Source organism: Perognathus longimembris, chromosome 22 (genome assembly GCF_023159225.1).
Source record: "Perognathus longimembris pacificus isolate PPM17 chromosome 22, ASM2315922v1, whole genome shotgun sequence".
NCBI classification, from domain to species: Eukaryota; Metazoa; Chordata; class Mammalia; order Rodentia; family Heteromyidae; genus Perognathus; species Perognathus longimembris.
In genome coordinates, this window is record NC_063182.1 from 30,574,859 (window position 1) to 30,599,604 (window position 24,746).

The 24,746-nt window shown below is 37.8% G+C and overlaps 1 protein-coding gene across 1 annotated transcript in view; it reads right to left on the reverse strand.

Moving 5' to 3' along the window:
- Positions 1-20,723: 20,723 nt before the first annotated feature.
- LOC125339958 overlaps positions 20,724-24,746 on the reverse strand; it is a 114,517-nt gene continuing 110,494 nt past the window's right edge. Inside the window, exons 11-12 of the mRNA XM_048331316.1 lie at positions 23,444-23,579; positions 20,724-21,903 (exon numbers count right to left, since the gene is read on the reverse strand). Coding sequence (XP_048187273.1) covers positions 21,804-21,903; positions 23,444-23,579 — 236 coding nt within the window. The 3' untranslated portion in view covers positions 20,724-21,803. The remainder of the gene's footprint in view (positions 21,904-23,443; positions 23,580-24,746) is intronic.

Sequence of the window (24,746 nt, forward strand, 5' to 3'; positions counted from 1 at the left end):
GCTTATATTACTGTTTTATTATTAAAAGAAGTAATACTGAGCCCACAGGGACAGCTAGATGAAGCAATTCGTATGGTGAAGTCAGGCACTAATCTTGGACGTATTGTAGTGAACAAGATACAGACATTCCCTGCTCCCATGGAAATTCTGTCTTCACAAAGTGGAGGAGACATCGAATTAAATAAATAAAATCAACTAAATGAGTAAATTAATGGTCAGAGCTATCTACCGAAATGGCGTGCAGAGATGTGACAGGGTGAGTGGACGGACTTTCTGGAGGGTGATCAGGTGGGAAGTTGGATACAATTAGTGAAGCTACACAATAGTAGTGAGGAGTAAAATTCTGAGTGAGGATGATCGACCTGCGTTGGTTGCAGTGCTATAACTGTGAGTGGTCAAGCAGCCCTTGGAGAACTGCATAATCAGTTTCATTTGGAAGGTGATCAACAAGGTACAAATGGTAGAGGGGATAAGGAAAAGCAACATTAGGAATGGGAGCACAAGCCTTGAGTGGAATACAGATTGTCTCTGCTGATGGTTGAAGGGGAAGTCCCATTGGGTCGGGAGCCAGGTGGCGGCTCGTCTCTACGAGGTGCAGTGTTGTGTGGGCTGGTCCTCACAGGCCATGCGGTGACAGAGTGGGAGTCTCTGTTTTCAGAATGACTTCCTCTGACACATTCTGTCATCACTCTTCCCCATGAGATCAATTCTCACCACACTTGCAGCATCTCTGACTTTATCCCTTAGGGAGGATGCATGAGCCAGGGGATGCACAATTTTTCCACTCCACGTACACACCTGCTCTTAAAGCTGCTAAGAAAATTTCCTACCTCCTGGGGCAGAACAGAAAGCAAAAGATGTATTCTGTCAGTATTGTCAAAATGATGTACAGAAGGGTTATATTTTCATACGTTAGATATGGCTCGATTTTTTCTTGCATATTTGAATCTCCATGTCATTTCCTTAGAGTGTCTAATGATTACCATCCCATCTAAAATGTCCATTTCAGTCCATCCATTTACCTTTCATTTTTATTACTTAATTTTCCTTTTTTGGGGGGAGGGGAGCCTGATTTTAAATTTTACACAAATTTCTACATGAGTTGGATAGTTACGTCACTATTCTTCAATTTTCTTCTAATACATGAATTTAAAATTGTGAATTTCTAGCAAGGATAATACCAGCTGTATTCCATCCCATTATTTCCATTCATCCTTATGGGCTTCTTTTTGTCAGTACTGGGATTTGACCTCAGGACCTCCAATTTATTAGACAGATGCTCCTGTCTCCAAAGAATGTAAGCTCTGTGTACAAATCTTAGTCTAAAAACTGGCAGAAATTTTAAAAACCTAGAAAGCAGAGATGTAGCTCAAGTGGTAGCGCACCACCAGCCACAAGTGGAAAAGTGAATGAAAATGCAAGGCCCTAAGGTCAAGCCTTAATACTAGCACACACAGACCACGGTCGAGTTGTAAACATGGCTCTAGTGGTAGAGTCCCGGGTGGGCAACTGTAAGGCTGTGCATCGAAACCCTCAGTACCACCCCTCCCTCTGAATAAATTGTCATTTCAGCCTGTATTTGTGAGCAGAGGGAAATTAGATGAGATCGGATTAGTCAGCCTCATGTGAGTCAGGGCTCAATGTGACTAAACTGAGCCTTCCAGGATATTCTAAGTCATCTCTATGTTTCAAGTTCTATAGTCATAATTATATAAGTAAACTCTCATTTTTTTTTCATTGGATATAACTTGTCTCATCATCTAGCCTCTGCTCCCCAGCAGAGGCTTCTGGGGAAAGTTCAACAACATGAGTGCACTGTTCTAAATAGAAGATTTCTCAAGGGAGCGTTGGATTGGACTAATGTGATCATACATGAGGGTAATCTAACCGAAATGGAAACTCTGAGTGTGTGGATAAGGGCAACGCCACGTGGTCACAGCAAGAATAACATTAACTGCAATGAAAGAATTGGGGCTAAACTATCCAATTGATTGCCGCTTGGTGGAGGATGCATAGATGGATAGATGATGGATCATCTGAAACACAGTGATTGAAAGGTGTCCAATTAGCCATTGAATCCATTCTACATCATTATTCCATCTTACTCTAGCTGAAAGATAATCTGCAGCAAGGCCATCTACAGATGCACGTGTATGGACACATGCATACATCCACATGTTTTCATGAGTGATGCGAAAAGCACTTATTCTGAGAAATAAGACTTAGCTACCCAGAGAGAAGTAAAAGTACGTAAGATGTAAAATAACTTTTTATGCCTCAATTATGTTTTTTTGACAAGGGAATTCAATAATCAATTCTAAGCTATATGCTCATCTTCTACCATGTGTTTTATGTAGACTAAAAATCTGTGTTCTCATAGAATGAAGCAGGTGTGACTGAGGAATGTACAGAGGGGCGACAGTTCCATATCTAAGGTAGTGAGTACATTTCTTATCAAACTTTTTACCCCCACTTTTGTATTTTCCCCCTTCCCCCTCCCCGGTTTCCTCCTCAAGCTCTCCCTAGACTAGATGTACAGTTGGTTTACAGCATATTGCTGTTGCATTGTTTTGCCTTTTACCCTTCATCTATCTGTTTTGGGGTTTCTCTTACCTAGTTCTGATAAACGTACATACAATACCCAGTGTACCAAAGTCAGTTACAGTGACATCAGGGGTAAAAGCATGGGGAAGAAGACAAAAGAAAAAGGCATAATTTAATAAGGTATATCAGAACTAACAACATCAAAGATAAACCACTTATTTCCAAATCTTGTAGTTCATTTCTCTTAGCATCATCTTGTGTGATCATATGTACATTGCTATTGAGCTATTGTGCTCTTCTGCTAGGACTATCCTAGACAAGTACTAATTGTTTCTAATGAGTGAAACCATAGAGTTTATATTTCTTTGGATCTGGCTCACTTCACTTAGTATGATTTTTCCCCCAAGTCTTTCCATTTCCTCATGAATGGGGCTAAAGTCATTCATTCTAATAGATGCATAGAATTCACTTGTGTATATGTACCACATTTTCTTGATCCATTCACCTACTGAGGGGCATCTGGGTTGGTTCCATATATTAGCAATGGTGAATTGTGCTGCGATAAACATAGGAAAAACAGCTTGGTATTGGCACAACAACAGGCCTGAGGACCAATGCAATAGAATTGAAGACCCAGAAATGAAACCGCAGACCTGTGGCCACCTAATCTTTGATAAGGGAGCCAAAAAAAAATAGGATGGAAGAAAGACAGCCTCTTTAACAAAGGGTGCTGGCAAAATTGATTAAACACCTTTAAAAAACTAAATCTAGATCCGTATGTATCACCTTGCACGAGAATCAATTCCAAATGAATCAAAGATCTCAAGCAAATACCCTGAAAACATTGCAGGAAAGAATAGGAAAAACACTAGGGCTTCTTGACACAGGTCAAAATTTTCTTAATAAAGGTCTAGAAACACAGAAAATCAAAGAAAGGTTGGACAAACGGGATTGTATCAAACTGCAGAGCTTTTGCACAGCAAATGATATAGCTAACAAGATAAATAGAAAGCCCTCAAACTAGGAGATTTTTATTGACCATACAACAGACAAGGGCCTAATATACTTAGAACTCAGAGAAAAAAGTCCCCCCAAAACAAATTCTTAAAGAAACAACTGCCCCCTCAGTAAATGGGGTAAAGAGGAAATGAGAATGGCCAAAAGGTACATGAAGAAGTGCTCAGCATCATTGGCCATAAAAGAAATGCAAATCAAAGCAACATTGAGATTCCACCTCACCCAGTAAGAATGTCCATTATTAAGAAAACTAATAACAACAGAAGCTGGAGGGGATGTGGCCAAAAGGGAACCCTTCTATTGGTGGGAGTGTAAACTTGTTCAACCACTGAGGAAAGCAGTATGAAGGTTCCTCAAAAGGCTGGACATAGAGCTCCCCTATGACCCAGCAACCCTGCTTTTGGGTTTACCCAAAGGATTACCCAAAGGATCACACTGAGGAATTTCTTTTGGAATCATATTAGCTTAAACAATTTTACAGGATTATAACATATTCACACACATATGTGAATAATTAAGGAAATGCAATTTTTATTTTTGTTGCACAGATGGTAGAAATAAAGTTGTGTCATCCAAAGTCTTGAAGTGAGTCTATACAGGTATTGCCTTAGCTGCCATATATTTTCACCAGTTTGTCCCTGGGCAGAACTAGAAAAAAAAATGAAGTACAAGTGATGTCCTTAAATAAAAAGATCATGTTTCTGCTTCTTGTTTTGAACTTTATATTGTATCTCACATGAGCTGGTTTGGTGATTGCATGACTAGAAATTCTTCTTCCAACATGGACATTCTTTTGCATATTTCAGGGCATTGAAGTTCATGTTGTAGAAGGAATAAAATAAAATATTTTGAGATAGAGAATAGATGGCACAAAACACAGCAAATTTACTCTGCCTCTTTCTTTTTCTCATCAGAAAATGACTATTCTTATGCTATCAATACTTAAAGGTGACATGGCTTTCTACCGAGATAAGAAGGACAGATTTCACGGTCCCCAAAATGATAGGATCCAGTGGTCTTGCCTGCAATTATAAACAGAATTGTTTATTTTGTGGTTGAGTCAGTGGGAGGAAAGTAAGAGCACAGAAAGAAGAGGCCATTTGTGTGTGGCACTGAGAAGTTTCACACACAACAGCAGAGGCTGGGTACCCTAGGGATCTGAACTGGGGACTCAGGTGAGTATCAGGAGACTCCTCCCTGTCTTTCCCGCCCATACACATACGCTGCCCCTGTTGTGCAGAAGTAAGCCCTTCCATGAGCTTTCATTAAAATTCTAGGTGGAATGGTGGGCTTCGACGGAGCACTTAGATAATCAAAACAAGCAAGAAACTTATAGGTACTACCTGAAAATGACTCCCAAAGCAATTCGTGGTGGGATGAGGGAGAGAGATGAAAGGAAAGAACTTTTTCAAAGCATTTTCCATCATCTGAAAGCATCAAAATCAAGAGGCAGCGAGGCTTTGGGGCAGCAGAGAGAAGTCTTACCTGTTAAACATGAGCGGAATAAATGCCTTGAGAAGGATAGGAACCTTATTTTTGTATTTTCTAGAAATGTGTCAAGAACAATGAGTATCTCTGTATGCAAAATTTTACCCGAAATAGTCATAGGAGAGGAGGAAATGTTATTAAGGAAGCTGACCTGCCTATTGACATTTATTTAACTATCTTAGAAGAAAATGTATATTGGCAAGAGCTTTTCTGGAAAAAAAAAAGTGACTGATTTCTAACCATAAGGCGACTGATTCAAAGCCAAGGAATATTCTTGGATTGATCTTTTATAATGCCTTAATTTAGCTAGCTGGAGAAATGCTCATGGTGAGCATACACTTATTTTAACCTCCAAAAGAAATTTTTTTTTCTTTAATTATGGCTTTAAATCTGGAATTCACTGTAAAGTTGTCTTTATATGAATTTTCTAAAATAATATTTCTTAGGGAATTTGTTTCTGAAGGTATTGATTCTATGGAAGAGGAGTAAAATAGTTTCTATGTACTTAGCAAGACTGGAGGAATTTTTACCAAAATTATGAGTTATAATTCCATAGGTATAAATCATCAAGGGATGTACCTCAAAACCATAATGTTGAACAAAATAGCGAGTGACAGAAGGATATGTACAGTGTCTTATTTCTAGATGCCTATATAAGTATGAAAAATCTGAAAAAATGTATCACGTTACAGGTTGTGCTATATGGAGGAGTTGCCTACGAGGCAGAGAATAAAGAGAATTGAAAAATAAGCTTGTGAGTTGTTGAGGAAAACTTCAGATCTTCTCTTATTTTCCCTCTTTTCTTCTCTTCCTTCCTTCCTTAAAGAATGCAAGAGCAAATTCCTTGTAAGGTTTTGCTTAAATTTACATATATCTAGGGGAAAGATAATTAAGTGAAACTATATATGAACTATATATTTATATGCGTTTATATGCATACATAAGTGTGTATTCCCCCTTCTCTCTATATATCTTAATGTTCACTGTATTTGAGGTTGGTACTATGACAACCATTGATCTTCTATAAATCTACCAGATATTCTTTGCAAGGGAATAGGGGAAGATCAGAAGGAGAAAGAAAAGAAAATCTCTTATTTGATTTACCAGGACAAGAGTAAGAATATGGAAACACTTGAGACAGATTGTTAAGGCTGAGAAGAAAACACAGAAGAGACAAATGATATAGGGAAAGCTGATTAGAGAGGTTGTAAGCCAAGAGAGTAATACAGACAGTCATAAGCATATTCCATATCCCAAGGCAAATCAACTATATGATGAAGTCAGTCAAGGTAGTATCTTCCAAGTTAGTTATCTTACAAAGCAAGCGAGTTGAAGCCTGCCAAATCAAACATTTTTAATTTAAAGCAAATAAACATTACAAATTCATTATACAAAACTGTAGAGAAAATGAATTTGTAACATTGGCTTGGTCTAAAGCACTTGTGTAATGGAGTTAACCGAACATTCTTCTGTGTGTGTTTTCTGTTAAATGAGTGTGCAAGGAAGAGACACTACTCAGAGTGTGGGAAAATGACCTGCCAACAGGGGCTTTGATGTGTGGACATAGACATCAGCAATACGAGAACAGATCCTCTTTTCTGGTTAAAAGGAAGCCTTTGTCTGGAAAGTTCCCCTCTAGCAATGCATAGACTAAAGAGAAAATATTAATAGGACTGGAGCGGCACAGAGGCCCAGTTTCTGTCACTGATCGTTGGTCTATAGTCTCATGCTGTCCTAGAGGTCAAGTGAGAGGCAGAAGGGGGCTGGGCAGGGAGCACATAGGTTTGTTGGATCACATTTGATTCTTTGGTTTTGTGTTTCTGTGTCCTTCCTTTCTATGTGAGGGCTGTTTCCTTAATCTTAGAGCTTCGAATGGTCCTTCCTACCCACTTTCCTCTTCCCTTAACTGGCTCTTTGCTTCTAACGAACAACAAAGTTTTGTTGGCTATAGAATTGAGAGAACTTGGGGGTAAGAAAGTAGACACTCTAAAGCAAGGGAAGGAGCTAACAAGAGCCAGCGAGAAATTATTGGTGTTTCAGTGCAGATGGCTACCATACTACGTGGGTTTTGTACTGGTGAGCAGCTAGGGAAGCTGAAGAGAGCAAACACAGAGCCCCTTGTGGACAGTACAAACCACGCTGAAGAAATCATGGTTTCAGAACCTGACCTGATTTTCCTTTCAGTAGAGGTTTGTGTCCTAACAGAAAGGGTTTGGAATACAATGCTATATGTGATTTCCTGAACACAATTAGAGGATCTGCACTATAGACACATCTAATAATACATATGAGTTCTTTGGCCAAAACAAATATGAGGTTTTATTGATTAGCTGATGTAGTGCAGGAACTCTAGACCATATTGATTTTAATAAAACATTAAGTGGTTTAATTAAATCATTAATTCCACCCTCAGTTTCATTTTTCAAAAGATACTCAATGTAAAAATGAAAAGGTTTCTTATTTTAGAGGTTTTTCTCTCCTTCATAATTCATTAAAACGAGTCTATAAATTGACTTATTGCTACTCGGCCACAGTGCCCTTGCTGATATTTTCGGATAGCACTTTAAGCAGGATTCAAGGAGGTATCGATCTTAAGGTGACATCTTCCTTCACTTTTCATAAAAGCAGAGGGTTTTTTTTCCTTTTGAGAAAACCATTTATAATGTGTATAGGTATGGGGGCTTATATCATATATTCTTATAATACTAATAGAATACTTATTAGCCTTTTTGTCTGTTCTTTTGGGCAATTTTATAAAAGATACGAGCAATCAAAATGCATATAAGTTACCTCGTATTAATTTTGTAAATTTTTGTTTTATGTGAGTAACGCATAATGATTGTTCTGAGCCATAACACTTGCTAAGAGAATTATTGTTCAGTCTCCTCCCTACACTCTAGTCCCAGAGCCTAGAGGCAGCCATTTCTTCAAGTTTCTATCTCTATGTTTAAAACACTACTCTGTCTTAGTGTAGATCTTCTAAAACAGATTGACCTAAGTATTAATATGTGATACGTTATTTTATCAGCTTCAGGGAGGGGAGGCTGAGGAAAGAGGAAAGAGGTTAATGGCAGCGACCAATCGCTCCAGCAGATCCTTCACGTGTGGGCCGGGCTGGCCGTCGAAGCCCAGAGGGAAAAGGCAGAGTGGTCTGTGTGCCTTCCTTTGTCTCCTTTGCCCTTCCTTCATAGTTCACACACCACAGGGAGCCAGTCCATACTTGAGGATCGTGAAGCCCAGTTCCCTGCTGGGTTGGTCTCACAGGATGACTTGTTCCTCTCCCTGTGGTGCTGCGTGCCACTGAAGTCCAGGAGGAGAGGTAGCACCTAGTATGAGCAGGCTCAGCACTGGGGAGGACGGGTCAGGCAGGATCCAGACCTCATCTTCATTCCTGCTTGGTAGAGGTATGGGTCTTGGCTCAGCCTGAGGCGCAGACAGCAGCTTCAGAAAAAGAACTGGCAGGGTTAATGCAAAGAACTATACAAAACTCACACATTATGAAGTTGATGATACACAAATACTGACCTTTTTGTATGAGCCAATGAATGCATTGATCACTTCTTATTTGTGGGAGATAAATTCTAGAAAAATCAGTCAGTTACTAAATCAAATGCTAAAATCCCTTACATAAAATGCCATTGTATTTGCATATAACCTATGCACATCTTCCTGTCACTGTGCATTTAGTTATTAGTGCTACATTCTTAGAAAGAAAGAGAGGGATTGCTTGCCAAACTGACAAGTTCTATTTCCCTATGTCTATATGAATCAACAGCAGAAGCTCAAAACTGGTGATGAATAAAAAAGAGCGTGTGGCTAAAGGATATGTATAGCATGCTATTTCTCTCTGTCTTTATATATACATATGCATTTATTTATAAACACATGAAATTTAGAGTAAAAAGTTTTACTTTTTTATGTAGAGGAGTTTCCTCTAGATTACTTGTAATACTTAATATAAAACACATGGTATGCAAATAGTTTTGATACAATATTATTGAGGGAATAATGGTAAGGAAAAGCTTGTACATGTTTGATATAGGTGTAATTAGTTCTGAATACTTTTGATCCAGACAATTGATTTAATGCTTTTCTAATTTTATTGCTTTGTATGGAACTTAGTTTTTCTGGTTGAAATTTACAAAATTATGAAGTTTGTAAAGTGTTTTCTTTTCCTCCCATATTTTAAAATTTCACCATAGTATACCTTATTGTGAATCATTTATCCTGCTGCCATTTTATGTATTGTATCACTATAAAGGTCATTTGGAGATTTATGTCATTTGTTCTCTCTGGATAGAATATACTTTGCATGGCATCTTTGATAAATTTCCTTATTTTTTTCTTTCTGTAATTCCGTAAGTTAGATGTTATACAATGGGATTTCCAAGTTTGTTCCTCCTATGTCTCTGCCTTTTATTATGCTTTTCTTCTACTTTGTTCTAGTTTACAGAATAAATCCTCAAATTTATGATTTCATTCATCTACTGAATTGTAAAATGTAGTCCATAACCATGAGTATAACCTTTGGCTTTTGGTGTACTTTGGTCTTTCTTGGAGACATTGTTTTGGTTGTCTTAGTTGGCCTGCTTAGGGTAGACTGGGATGTTGAACAAGACTTGCAACTAAAAGAAAGGAATTTATTTTTGTAATGCGAGGGATTGAATTCAGGGTGTCAGCTCTACCATTGGCCCTGCCCCAGTCTTCTTACTTTAGCTTGCTTTTCATGTATTGTGTTATGCATTCCCACAGTCATTACTCCTCCTACTGCTACCTCCGCAGTAGCTGATGTATCAGCAGCGGGCCACCATGCCTGCTTGCTTTTGAGAGAGGGTCTTTCTAATTTTCCCCCCAGGCTGGCCGTGCATGGTGACCTAATTGATAAAATGTCAAGGTTCAAGGCTGGAATTAGAAGTGCAGTATGTCTGCAACACCTTTATGTGTTAGAAAATAATGGAGATATGTGGACATATCAAATGACACAGAAACTTAAAATAATTTGAGCATAAAATAAATAATGATGATAATGAATTTTTCCCTTGAATAAAATCACAATTTTATACTTATGTAGAACACAACATTTGTACAAAGAAATAATAAAAGAATAAATTGCAAATCTGATGAAGAAAAAGATATTTGCATCATTTAAAAGTATCTCTGCATAAACTAAGTATAAGGAGACAAAGAATAAGTGCATGAGCAAGCCTAGAAGACACCACCCGAATGCTAGTTATAATGGTGCCAATTCAGATTCTTCATTATCTGATAGCATGTACACAGAAGAATACAGCTGCACTTCTGTGATATTTTCAGTTTAGTTGGGAGTAAATATCAGAGTAACCAAAATTAGCTGACCTACAACACTCAAAATTGCCTAGTTCCTGAACATTAAGGAACCATTCAAGAAGGAGCATGAAGCAGATGTGACAAGTAAATGAAGCATAAGAACTGGAAGTAGGTCCTATGTAAAAGATATTACTAGGAAAATTGGTGACTAGGAGCTGATAGTAACTATTAGTATATATGTGTTAGCTTTGTGATATCAGTGGTTGTACTATAGTTGTGATACACATTAGTGTATTTGAGTGTGCTGGGACATTATGTTGGCAACTTATCCTCAAATAGTTCAGAAATAAATTTCTTGTGTAGAATATTCAGTTTTCCGGTGAATTTGAGGTGGTTTGTTTTATTCATTAATATGTTTAATGTTCTAAGGTTACAAGAAATTGGTTTTTAAAAAATTGCTATTTTAAGTTTTGCCAAGCAGCTGGTAACAGTGATTTTTGATCAATTAATTTTCTTCTCCTGAACAAAGAAGAATATAGGAGAAGCTGAAGTGAAGAACAAGATGGAGGGATAAAAACTTACACAAAATTTATTTCACTGACTTCAACTTAGCCTGAGAACTTTCTCCCAAGGTTGCTACTTTTTCAGTCAGATGCTACCCTTTTCTCATTTCCTCTCTCTCACTAATGAAACAAACCACAGTATTCTCCAACATCCCATTCTCAGTGTCTGGGCCAGAGCTGGGCACACAGAGGCCTCATGGCCCTTTATAGGATTAATTAATGATGTCCTTTGTGAATGGATGTGGCAATGAAATCTTAATAACTGGATTCAAACTTGAACATTTCCCACTAAAGTGAAAGCTGAATAGCAAAGAATATCTTGCTTGTTTGCTTTTTGTGTTGTTATTTGTAAGGTGATTCGATTTATAGCCCCTCTGTTCTGGTTTCTGTTTTTGGTATTTTTTTTTTTGTATTCACAAGAGAAAGTGTAGCCTTTAATTTCTCACCCTTTTCATGATATAATAGGTGCAGAGCAGTGCTTGATTTCTAGCCAAGCTTCCCTGGAGGAGAAAACATGTCTCCCTCCATTGCTATTTATTCTTTCTTGGTACTATATAGAAGCTTTAGTTTAACACTATGCAGTAGAATTAGGTTGTACACCACAATTGCCAACTGATTTTTTAGTAGATGTATTTTTTTAAGTTGAAGTGTTGAAACTTTCAGATCCTTGACTTAGTAAGCCTAGAAGTTCTCTTTCTTTGTATTTAGAATAGTGGCTATTCCTGTTCTTTTTGCTCCTCTTTCATTGGATAGAAGTCCAATGTTCACCGGAGCTAGACATTTATTATTTATTATTTTCTCCAGCTGGCTGCCTGAAATTGCAAAATCTCCTGTCATTTATGTCTGAAACAAGTAACATTTGGGGCCAGGAGATTGTGTCTACCCAAAATGTATGTTTTCTTATTCTCAGTTCTAGATGTCATCCTGCAAAACTTAACACGATAGCCAGAGCAATTTGGAGTTTTCAGAAAATCAACATTTTTGGATCCCTTGTCATGAGAAGTTATATGGACATTCCCTTGCTTTTGATGGACAAACCCTTGCTTTTGATGACCTAGTCATTATTTCTTTAGAGACTAAGTTACCAGTCTGTGGAAGTGGCTTGTCTTAGTGAACTGACTTCAGTACTTTGGGAGAGAAGAAAAGGAGCCTTGTGACTTTCTCTGGATCCACCTCGGTTGTCTCTCTCTACATCCTCCACTTTTAAAGAAGTAACCAGTTGTCATTGGTTTCTCTAAATAAATCGATTTCACTTAAACCACTACTTCTATGTTATAAAGGTGCTAGTGTCTATAATTCTTTAATTCCATATAACTTGTAGTCTAGCAGATATTTCAGATTTTGTCTTGAAAATGAGAGTTTAAAAAACATTTATTAAAGAAAGATGGAGATTTCAAATGAATTGGTTGCCTTAAAGCTTTTCCCTTTTATTCTATCACATTTGCCTTTGTAAATACAGAAAGTTTCCTTCTGGGTTATGGTGGTGATCCTTTAATAAGGTGTGATTTTAAAATAATTGGAGATTCCGTGCTTTTAGCTGTCAAGCCTGGGCATTCTTTTCTTTAGTCACAGTTTTTCTTTATAGTTTCAGCAAATCATTTTTTTATATCCCTGCTTTAATGTGAAACAATAATTTTGGTAAGAAAAGGACCTATTGGATATTATTTGTGTTTGACATAATTGACCTGTGAATTTAGGAATTGTACTTTTAGTATTTTATTTATTTATTTTATTATATATATATATATTTGTATTGACAGAGAAGGATTTTCTCGTGTGTGTGTGTGCGCGCGCGCGCGTGCATGCGTGTGTGCGTGCTAGTCTTGGGGCTTGAATTAGGGCCTGGGGAATCTCCCAGTTTTCTAGTTCAAGGCTAGCACTTTTAACAGTTGAGCTATAGCTCCATTTCTTGTTTTTTGGCAATGAATTGGAGATCAGTCTAATAAACTTTCCTGCCTCAGCCTGGCTTCAAACCCTGCTTCTCAGATCTCAGCCTGCTGACTAGCTAGAAATTATATGCACGAACTACTGGTAGCTGGCAACAGAAATTTTCTTTTTTAAAACAACAACTATCCCCCTCAAAATAATAAACATGATTTTCTTTTAAGAACTGGTTGACATTTGGGGAGATCTTGAAAGACAGCAATTCTACCTCAATTGTGAAGGCAAAGAACAAGTTAAAAGACTTATTACTATTCGTAAATAATCAACTTTATCATAATAAAACTTTTCTAAGGCTGGAATCATGATCCACTAGCACCCATGGATTCTATCTCAGAATGTTGCTGTTGACCTTACCCAATAGTTATAGAAATTTGATAATGTCAAAACACGTTGTATCTGCTTATTATAGAAATAAATATTTTGTAATATCTATTATATCCAATCTTAAGGTATTAATATGTTGATGTTTTTCAATTGCAAATTTTAGCAATATTTTAATAGTCTTTTCATTTATGAATCCTGTAGACTTAGCAAAACATTGAAGATCTCCAAGCTAGACCCAATGTCTACTTTTTGTACGACCATTTCACTTGGACTTCAATCATGCCTCTCAGCCTAGGTAACCTCTGTGATGTCATGAGGCCTCCGATTTCTAGCCCATCTCCACTGCTAGCCTCGTTTTCATTCTTAATCAGTATATTCATCAACCTAACTCATTTTTCACGTATCCCTGGTTCCTTAGTGTTCTTACTCTTCTGATCTGCAAACTCATTTTTATCTGCCAATGCTTTTCAGTTGTTCACTTGTTTCTTTGCTCCAACACAAATCTGGCTATTCGGAATTTTCTTATCTTCATAGTTTAATAGATGGACTTTTCCTGCCCACGCTACCTATCTAATACTATTATGATTCTCTCTTCTAATATGCTGGCTATTTTCTTCCTCGAATTCACCATCTTTTATACTTACTGTATTTCCTTCTTGTACTGATGACTTACTACTAGACTTCCTCACTAGGTCAGCTCCTCAATGAGAAGGGAAATTTACAAGACTAAACAGGAAAAGACTAACGCTTTCATTGTCTCCCCCCCCCCTTGGCATTTTAAAATAATTTTTCTTTGGGTTATCTGAAGTGTTGGAAGCAACTTGTGCCTTGTTATATTTGTTATATCACTCAGGGAAGTAAAAGTTAGTGACATGGTTGTATGATCCAAATAAATTTTTTTCAAGTTAAAAAAAAAAAGACTAATATTCTCCAGTGTTTGGTGTGTGCAGCAGATGAGTAAATGAATGAATCATGATAGAAGCTAAAAGTTGAATTCATTTAAGAAATGAATCATCTTTTGGCTAAATGTATTGTTGCTATAGTCCTAATGTTTATGTGATAAGCTTATTATTTACCAGTTAGGTAATGGCTTATTGATACTTTTATCAATATGTATAAGAAAAAAAATAAAACCTACATGTTTGTCTACACTTATTTTATGTGGTTTCTCACACATTTAGATTTTGAAGCAGGATATAATGGAGAGATGATCTTATTTGAGATGACAGATTTGTTCATTGTCAGTGAAACGTAGAAAATCTCATCTCTCTAGCAATGTACTGATTACGACCTACAATCTTCTTTAGTAGAACTGTTACACACATGATTCTAAGCATGTGGTTATACGTACAATTAATTCTCAAATTAAAAACATAACAGATATGAATGGCAAAGGATGCTGTAGGGGGAAATAGGAACTTGCTTTTGCTTTCCTTCCTTTTTTTTTTTAGTGATATTTATCTTTTCAGGTTTGTAGAGGACCTTTCAAGGACATTTTTGTTCAATGAAAACACTGTCATGAATTTTTTTTTATGTATCTGCGTTACTTCAAGGCTCATGCATTTATGAGATTTTTTTCCGAAAGAGGGATAGACATATACACATATTTCTTTGAAAGATCAAGAAAATATTCTCATCACAATAAGGAAAACTTAAAAACACAAAAATCAGTACATCTAGGGATAAATCTTTAAATAACTAATTCATGGCATATAATTCTGGAAGAAGTAAGGCTTTATAAAACTATATTGGTCCAAATAGAATCCTTCAGAGGAAAATGGAAGAAGCCAGAATGAAAAGTTTATGTTAGACTAGCAGGAAGCAATTGGGCCACATTGTCTTGTATTTCTTTGCAGAAACCTGAGTAAAAATTTCTAGTCATAAAGTTCTAAGTCATTTTTACAGCATGGATCATTTCAAAGCAAAGTTGTAATTGTAGTGACAACAATTGAATAAACTCATTGGGCAAAGTATTTTATTTATATGTACAGGTTGAGGAATGCAGTGAAACATGAAGATAAACATGTAATCAGGTGGAAAGTAAAAGAGGGCGATTTTAGTAAAGTCAAGGATTTGGTGTGGTTCAGTGATATTTACCCGAGAGGGCTCCCATTTCAAACTCACGTTCACAACATAACACTTCATTGCTTTGCTGCCAATTCAACATAGTAACCTAGTTCTATTCAGGGTCAAGTTCTCAATTCTGTACTCTTTGAAATATGTCTACCTTATCTTGTCTTATAATTCTAGTTAGAGGTAGCTATACCTTCCTCATAATCCCGAATGACATTATAGTAGCCTTTTAAAAGTATACAATATTTGATTGTACTTATCTCAAGAGCTTAGGAGAAGCAATATTTTTTCAAGAGGTTTTGCTTATATACACTAGTTTTGAAATCTATTAATTAGTACAAAAGTGAAAGTGATGAAATTAAATATGTGAATATCAGATAACTTTGTACAAGCAATGTGGCCAATTGATGTCAGAGCTAGAACTATTATCCCAAACCCAGCATGTCTGGATTAGAGTGTAGATGCTTTCATTGTGTGTGGTAAAGTCCCTTGCCTCTGAAACAAAAAACCTGTGTCATCTTCAGGCATCTATTGAATGGGAAACTCACTGACAAGAAAACTCATTAGAAAGAAATCATTTTATTTTTGAGGTACTAAGGTTTGAACTTAGATTTTTTGCACTTATTAGGCAAATGTTCTAATACTTGAACCATGTTCCCAGCCCAAATTGTGGTTATTTTGATGAGAATTATTTGGTGTGTAGATCTCCTTTGTACCATTAACCTGCGTAAGTAGGAAAAAAACTCAATAGTGGATTTCCTCAAGGCTGCGTCTTTTGGAAACACAGCCTGTTTACTCCATTTCAAACAAATATGTAGCAAGGACCACAGAGCTTCCAAATCTAATTTAAAGAAATAACATGACCTCTCTCTACCTCCTTGGTCTTGTGTAATTGCTCTCTTCATTTGCTGGATTTGAGATTGAGAGATAGAACATTTTCTCCCACAAGGATGCATACCTGAGAACATAGAGACTCAAAATCTTCAAACATACATTTCTGTTTATAAAAGGGGAAACAGAGAATACCAATATGTGTATCATTCATAAGGTAACATAGGTTCCTCTTTGCTTAGGGCATTCCTTGTCTATATTTATTATCTCAGTATAATTATTAATTGCCAGATTTAGAAGATATGTGGTTGCTCTTGCACTTTAGGTCCTTGAGGAGAAATAAGAGGAGCTCAACTTGAACTGTTTAGATAGGATTGCAGGTCCCATTGTTCAAGTCAAGAGGTTCACCTTTCAAGTATTTGGTATAAGGGAGAGATAGTTTACCTTCATGAGGAAGGAAGTGATTTTGCATTATAAATATTCCTGTCCTTCATCTTTGAAAAGGAAGAACCTGACTTCTAGTTTGAGAAGTCAGTTTTGGGTCTCTTGCATGTATTGCTACACACATCCTTCTTATTATGGTTGTTAGGCCGAGTAGCTAGTCTAACCAAGTGATCACAAGCTAGTTGTACAAAAGACTCCATTTTCCTGTCCTCTGTCAATGTAGCTTGTGAGTATATAGGTTACACAATATTTATGTTTGAGTGTTGATAAGATACTAGGATTTCAGTGGGATTTAATACTCATAATTCATGCTCTATACTTACTGACATCAATTTTCAGGAAGAAAATAAAGCAAATGGACAAAGAGAATAGGAACACAAAAGAAGATACTTGAGCCCTGTGCTGGAGGCTCACACAAACAATCTTAACTGCTTCGGTGACTGAAATAAAGAGGATCACAGGTGAAGCCAGCTTGGGAAAACAGCCTGACAGATTCTGTCTCCAAAGTAGACAGCAAAACGTGGGGCTGGAGTTGTGGCTAACGTGGTAGATCAGCAGTCAAGCGAGAAACTGCGAAAATGGGATGCTTCCATTTCAAATCCCAGTACTACCAAAACAACAACAAAACCCACAAAGATATTTTGAGTTCCTTCTTATCCTCCAGTCCTTGCTTGGGCTGCCCCTGAGGAGAAAGCCATTTCCACGTAGTGGTCATGAGTTCATGCTTGAATTCTCCTGCAAAATTTCAGTCCTCAAAGTCCTAATTCAACCTAGAGTCTAGACAAAAATTAGTCAATTCATATTTCATTTGTGATCAGATCAGAGAATAGAATTCATTTATATTTTACTAGGTGAGTATTGAATATGTGCTGGACATTGTGCAGGCTTCCAATGAGACGTGAGAGAGAATAGACATTTTCCTACTTGCCCAAAGTCATCAGACGAATAAATACAGATATACAGACAGAAGATCCTTTCATCCTGTTTCAAAAGCTTGGTTATATAAGTTAGTAGAATATCTCAGACATTTTTAACACAGCCTGGGTATTTATCTGCTTTGGGCTAATCACCTGGAAAGAGTCATTGATACAAAATATCTTAGTTAAGAAAGGATTCCATTCTTTAAAAAAGCAGAATTAGGGCTGGGTAGGTGGCTTAGTAGTAGAGTGATTGCTTAGCATGCAGGAAGCCCTGGGTTCAATTTCTCAGCACCACATACACAGAAAAAGCCAGAAGTGGCGCTGTGGCTCAAGTGGTAGAGCATAAAGAAGCCCAGGGACAGTGCTCAGGACCGTAGTTCAAGTCCCAGGACTGGCAAAAAACAAAAAGCAGAATTAGAGACGTGTATTATATGTATTAATGTAATGCATGCATATGTAAATATTGTATATGTGTGTATGTATATACATATATGTGTATATATAGTGTATGTACATGATGTAAATTTACTAGAAATAATGGTCACTTCTTTAAAAATTTACTTTCCATCTTGAAAAGGACATATCACCAGAAGGGTTTCACACACCTGATGCGTGAACTTGGCTGGAAATCATAAATCTGCTTTGCTTGCCAAAGCTTTATGTAGAAGTACTTTTTTTCTCAAAAGTTGGTGAAAAAAAGAAATATGAAGGGTTGTTTAGATGCAAAGAAGTTACAAAGGAAATGTTCTTATGCTCTGTAGTGAGAAAAATAAGGAAATTGATTGCTTTTAGTATCTTCTCTTTAGGAGAGACAATTATTACACTCTTAATATTTTTATATACCTTTAATATTTTTAGATAATTTTTACTATTTAAGCATTTATTAATTTACTTTCATGGAACATCTGAATGCTACTGGAAAAGCCGTGTGCAGAGCAGTCTAGGGATTGTCCTTGTACTGTGCTCGGTATCAGCAGATGAAGCAAACAGGAAGCACAGTGAGCTCAACACCACAGCTTCTGCCGGGCCCCTGCGAGAAGATTTTGGCCTCAAGGTATGGCTTCTAGGAGTACTGATGGCAAGTCTTTCTAGTTTACTAAAGAGCCGGGCTAGCAAAATTTTGCAATCTGTAGACTGGCTAATCTCTGGGATCCTAAGTACTTTTGCGATCTATCACCCAGAAAGCCTGAAACGCTTCTTGGCCCTCTCTCTCAGGTCCTGTTAAAACAGAATCTCTGACAAATCTAGCACCCATCTTTTCCACCTGCAGGGTAAAGAAGACAAGATGTACGCTTTGTCTGACCCACCCTGTGCACAGAGAGGTAAAGTCAAGTCTGGATGTGAATAATGATATTTTTAAAAAGCAGGCGTGGAGTTCACTGGGGCTCAACATTGTTCCGCACTATGCACTCCTTGGCATTGATTGATTTTTTGTTTCCTTTTTTTGTGGGTGCTGGTCCTGGAGTTTGAACTCAGGGTGTAAATGCTATCCCTGGGCTTTCTGCTCAAAAGTGACTGCTCTACCACTTGAGCCACAGTACCACTTTTGAAAAGTGTTTTGCTGGTCCTGGGTCTCGAACGCTGGGCTTGCGTGCTGTCCTTGAGCTCCTTTCTGCTCAAGGCTAGTGCTCAACCACTTGAGCCTTTGTGCCACTGTCAGCTTTTTTCTGTGATTAACTGGAGATAAGAGTCTCACAGACTTTCCTGCCTAGGCTGGCTTTGAACCATGGTCCACAGATCTCAGTCTCCTGTGTAGAAGTCACTGGCACCCAGCTCATTGAAATTTTATCAAAGTACAAGGCAGTATTATGAAGAAACTAAAGAAAAGAATGTTCAAGTAAGCTACCTAAGGTCATTAGCAAAAAGTATCCGAGGGCTGGAGATATGGCCTAGTGGCAAGAGTGCCTGCCTCGGATACACGAGGCCCTAGGTTCGATTCCCCAGCACCACATATACAGAAAACCGCCAGAAGCGGTGCTGTGGCTCAACCGGCAGAGTGCTAGCCTTGAGCGAGAAGAAGCCAGGGACAGTGCTCAGGCCCTGAGTCCAAGGCCCAGGACTGGCAAAAAAAAAAAAAAAAAAAAAAAGTATCCGAGCTGAAATTTGAACTGAGACTCAATTCTGCAGATGAGTGACTCAGTAGTTTTGCCTTCCCTTCATGCCAGTAGGCATGTAGCAGCTAGTAAGCGTGGCTTACGATAGGTGCCAAATGAACACGCAGGGATCGATGGACTCCCAGAGCTCTTCTTTCTTGTAGAGTTTTAATTGTTATTATAAAGGTGATATACAGAGGAGTTACGTAAGTCAGGTCAAAAATATTTCTTTTTGGACAATGTTACCCTTTCCCTCGTTCTCTCCCAGTGGATTTCTTCTTGATTTGTCAGAAAGCTAATCGTAAAATGTACAGGCATATAATTCATGTGTATCAAATTTATTATACTTTTCTCTCCTTCTTACATCTACCAGATATGTAAACCTAGTGGATCCTGGAAAATGTTCTTAGTCCTAGAACATTTATTTTTCGTTTTCTGACTCATCTCTTTGAGAATCACATAAAAGTGAAGAACCTTCACCACATAAAAATGCTCTCCCACAAATATTTTGCATAATATCCAAGATTGTTAAGATCTCCTGGCCCATCCAGGCCTAACAACTATAGGTAACAGTTGATAGTGTTCATGTTTAAGCAGTGTATATGAGTGTTTGATTTGAGGAAAACCACATTCACATTTAGGTCTTTGCTTTTGTTTTCTCCTTCAAGGGAGAGTTCCTTGCCAGTGTTACAATTGGCTGTGGTCATTCACTTGCTGCCTAGAAACAGCACAGTTTGTGCATTCCATGGCCAGGCTCCAGAAAGGCAGAGAATACCGCTAGCAAATGGATGTACTACAACCCCCTAGTTCTGACATGAACATTACTGCTGGCTGCTGCTGTCCAAAGACCTCATTATTAACAGAACGGATATTGGAAGAACAAAGGGACCATTTTTTTTTTAGAGAGGTCTATCTATTGGTACTAATTGAATATTTTCTGGTTATGGTATTAAGTTGGTCAGTGTATCACAGCCTGTCTTTCTGGCCTGAGTTCATATAGGCAGCTTAATGCCTTAACGGAGGAGCACAGCCTCCCCTAGGCTTCCTTTATCCGAGTTATGATGAATAACAGATACAACATTCTTTTTGGAAAAGAAGAATTAAGAAGTATAAAAAAATGGCAAGAGTTTTAATACCTTTTTCACATTTAAAATTATGTGGCAGAGAATATAATATAAACAACCATAAATGTTTTTCTGAGATGATAGAAATATAAGCATAGTTTATTGACCCAGTTCTCAGCTGGAATCAACAACTATTTAACAATTTGGGATGGTGTCACTGTCTCTGTGGAACCACTCCAGATTTTCCTGGGTACAATGAGCAAGAGAACAATGGATAGGGAGACAAAGTGCAAGACCCGAGTTCAGTTCTAGTCCTGCCATTAACAACCTGGTGATCTCCATCAGGCCATTTCTTCTCTGAAGCCGTGTCTGTCCAGAAGAAAAGTTGAACTCTAGGGTCCTTGTGAGTTCTGGAATACTATCACTTTATGAAAAGAAAAGATTTCTCTCATGTTCTATGAGTTTTTCTAGAGTCCTTGAATCTTGCAACTGAAACCCTTGAAATCTGTGACACATGTTCCAAATGTATCACTAATTCTTGGATTCAGGAGCCGGAGTGTTCCACTTATTTCTAGGAGAAATGCAAGTTCCAGAAAAGTGCAACCTTGATTTATTTTGTGTTTTCAGTGTGATAGAAATTCAGAGAGTGAGGCCTCCTGTCTGAGTCTTCTCTGCTAAATTCAATCCAATTCCTTATCTTCACTTTTTTCTAACAATAATTCTTATTACTTTCCTTCATCTGAAGAGGTCTGGGAGGCACCTGGCCCTGTTCATTGGAAAATGGCCCAGGATAGAATACCGTGTTTGGCTGGACTATTACTACTTATCCTTTCAGCCATTTCATTTCTACTGTCTTGAATTTCTCAAAAATTCTATATTTCAGGCCTTCTCAAAAGCTAGAACAGAACATTTTACAAAGAATATGAAAAGTAAAACAAAGTAAGCTTTCACTGTATTGACACTTTAAAAAGATGGGAGCAAATCACTGATTGTATTTTGATGCTAAACATATGTAGTCTGAGGGAGAAATGTGGGAAAAGAAATAATCGATAATGACATTAGATATTGGGGCCTTGGTTCAAAAATTATAATCATATCATAAAGTTATAACAGTGAAGGGATGTTCCTTTGAAAAGCTGTATCTCTTGACATTGAATAGAAGCATTTTGTTTCTTCTTGCAGGTTGGTGGTGAACTCCTGGAGACTTTCTCTTCACATTCTGGTCTCCTCTAGAGGTCGATTCATGAAGTCTTGAATAGCCTCATGCAAAGGAAGCCATTTTTTGATAGACGCTTTCAGAGCTGTAATCCAGCTGCATTGAAAAAAGCCACATTGCATTAAACATGGCAGACTCTTGGGATGTCAATGTGACAAAATCCTTGCAACTATTTTCTTGGTTATTAGTTTGAAATTAATAGTAAACCACGCTCCTTAGATTCTTGTACTGAATAAGCAGGTGAAATGACATATGTGGAATTCATCTTGATAATGATTAAATTTGTTCATATAAGTAACAGGATCAGAAATTAATATGCTGCTTGTAAACAGTGATTAATGGAACTATAAGGTTCTTAAAATTATTAGTATTTTATTATTTCTGCTTAACATTAAAGTTTAAGTGATCACATTTGTAGTAATAAAATCATTCCATGTGGACAAAATATTTCTGGGTTAATTTCTGGAAACCACAACAAATTCTCCACTTAGCAATCCTTTCTTCTCCCTTGCTTTCATTTTCTTGAACACTGTTTTCTAAAACTTATCTAACATTGATTTCAAGGTAAAATTTTATTGAAAAAAAAACTAGCTGGACATTGTTGGCTCAATCCTGTAACCCCAGTTATGCAGGAGGCTAAAATCTGAGGATTGCAGTTCGAATCTATCATGCAGGTCTTACCTCCAATCTTACCTCCGATCAACCACCCAAAAGCTGAAAGGGTGCTGTGACTCAAGTAGTAAAGCACTGTGAGCAAAATACCTGGGGGACAGTGCTCTGGTCCTGAGTTCAAGTCCCAGGACCAGCACAAAAATCAAACAAGCAAAAAACAAAACAACAAAAAAGCCCACCCTAATAATGGCTACATGATTCAACCAGGAATATTTCCAGCAGGATGGCTCAGAAATACTAATACTAATACTAAGGTTTATGCTTTGTTATTGGGCGAGTGGGAAAGTTGCTCGTGGGATAAATGTGGTTCTTGCATCCAGAATCCCATGCACTGTGACACTATCCATTGAAATTGATCAAATGACTCAGTATTGTTTCTTGCTGATAAAGTCGCCTGTGAATGTATCAGGGAGATCCACTGTTGCACCTCCCAGAGAATTTTGAGAGAGGTGTTAACTATTTCATTGATTTTTTTTTTTTTTGCCAGTCCTGGGCCTTGGACTCAGGGCCTGGGCACTGTCCCTGGCTTCTTTTAGCTCAAGATTAGCACTCTGCCACTTGAACCACAGCACCAATTCTGGCTTTTTCTGTTTATGCAGTGCTGAAGAATAGAACCCAGGGCTTCATGTATGCGAGGCAAGAACTCTACCACTAGGGCATGTTCCCAGCCCTGATTTTGTTGTTGTTGTTGTTGTCATTGTTGTTGATATGCTAGCTAGAATCTCACCTGCCAATGCTTAGGAAGAATTGAGGATTACTTTCTTATTTTTAAAAAAGTCTCTCGAGAAGCATTATCTGAGGAAGCATTGAAAGAAAAGAAACCCTACAGCATATCACCTATGGAGACTGCGGAGGAAGGAGAGGGTTTAAGGAAAGATGTGGAGCTGGAGAATATGGAAAAAGGTTTGCCAAGAAATTCTTATCAAGATGGATAAAAAAGAAATCGGAAGAGCCTTTGCCTTACCGCTGGTTTTCAGTTTCATTTTCTGCACAGAAATGAAACGTCCTGAACTCTTCTGATGAGGGTTTGAGTTCAATTACTGCTTGTTTGAAGCCATGGGTTTGTTCACTCACACTATACCCATGAAGGTATAGGCCACCTAAAGGATGAAAAGAAATAACAATAAAAGGAAAAGGAAACAAGAAGAAGGGAAGTGTAAGGAGCACAAGTTTAAATGTGACAAAGAGATTTTGAACGTGAAGGACTCCCCAGTCCATGGTTCCGTAGGCTCATTTTACAGGTGAAGAAACTGAGACTTCAAGAGAGGAACACGAATGAGGTCACGGGCTAACTAGTAATTTGTAGCCAGGCTGGCATTGTTTTCCACTTGTGCAATCTTCTTACTGCAGGATCACACTTTAGCTTTTTTGCCTAGAGGATATATCTTGTACTAAAAAAAAATAGTATCAAAGATTTATGCATATAACACTTGTTAGAAGGATATTAAGTTGTATTCGCTGGGGCAAAATCACTAAGGCACTCTTCCTAAAGAATGATGGAGGTTGATGTCAGATACTAAAACCAAAATATATCCCGCCTTCTTTGTGCATATACAAAGCACATTTAGAATAGGAACCCATAAGGTGATTTGAAAAAAAAAGACAATTATAATTAGCTATGAGACTAGAAGATTATTTAAAAAATAATAATTGCCTTCCTGTAGCTCTGTGAATCCATGTTTGTGGTTGTAATGTATTTATTTGGCTAGAACTTTCATTCCATTTTTTTTAGGGTCCAGAAGAACCAAAGCCTCATTACAGCACTAGGCTCCGAGATAACCACCCCTTTTTGTGTCTTACGGTGTCAACCCTCAGCAGCAGCCTGATATCAGAGTCATGAATTAACATATCTGGCTTGTGGGCCATATGAAACCCATGAAATTATCTGGTACAGGACAGGACAGACACAGATGCTTCTCTTTGGCTGCCTGTCGATGCCTGCCTGTATGGATACTTTTGCATGGCTCCTGGATGTTACACAGATCCAAATGGCCTTTGGCCAAATAAAAGGCTCAGACCCCTGCCAGGTAATATTAGTAATAGTGATGCTGAGATGTTTACAGATTTCTGTCTCTGTTTACTCTCAGTCTCATTCCTGATTACTTCTACGAGCCACTGGAGTGTACCCTAACAACAGAAGCAAAAAACACAAACACTCGGGAACAGGGGCAGTGACCCACGGTGATTATCCCAGCTACTTCAGAGGCTGGGAGCTGCAAGATCATGATTCAAGGTTAGCCCAAGCAAAACAGTTAACAAGATCTCAC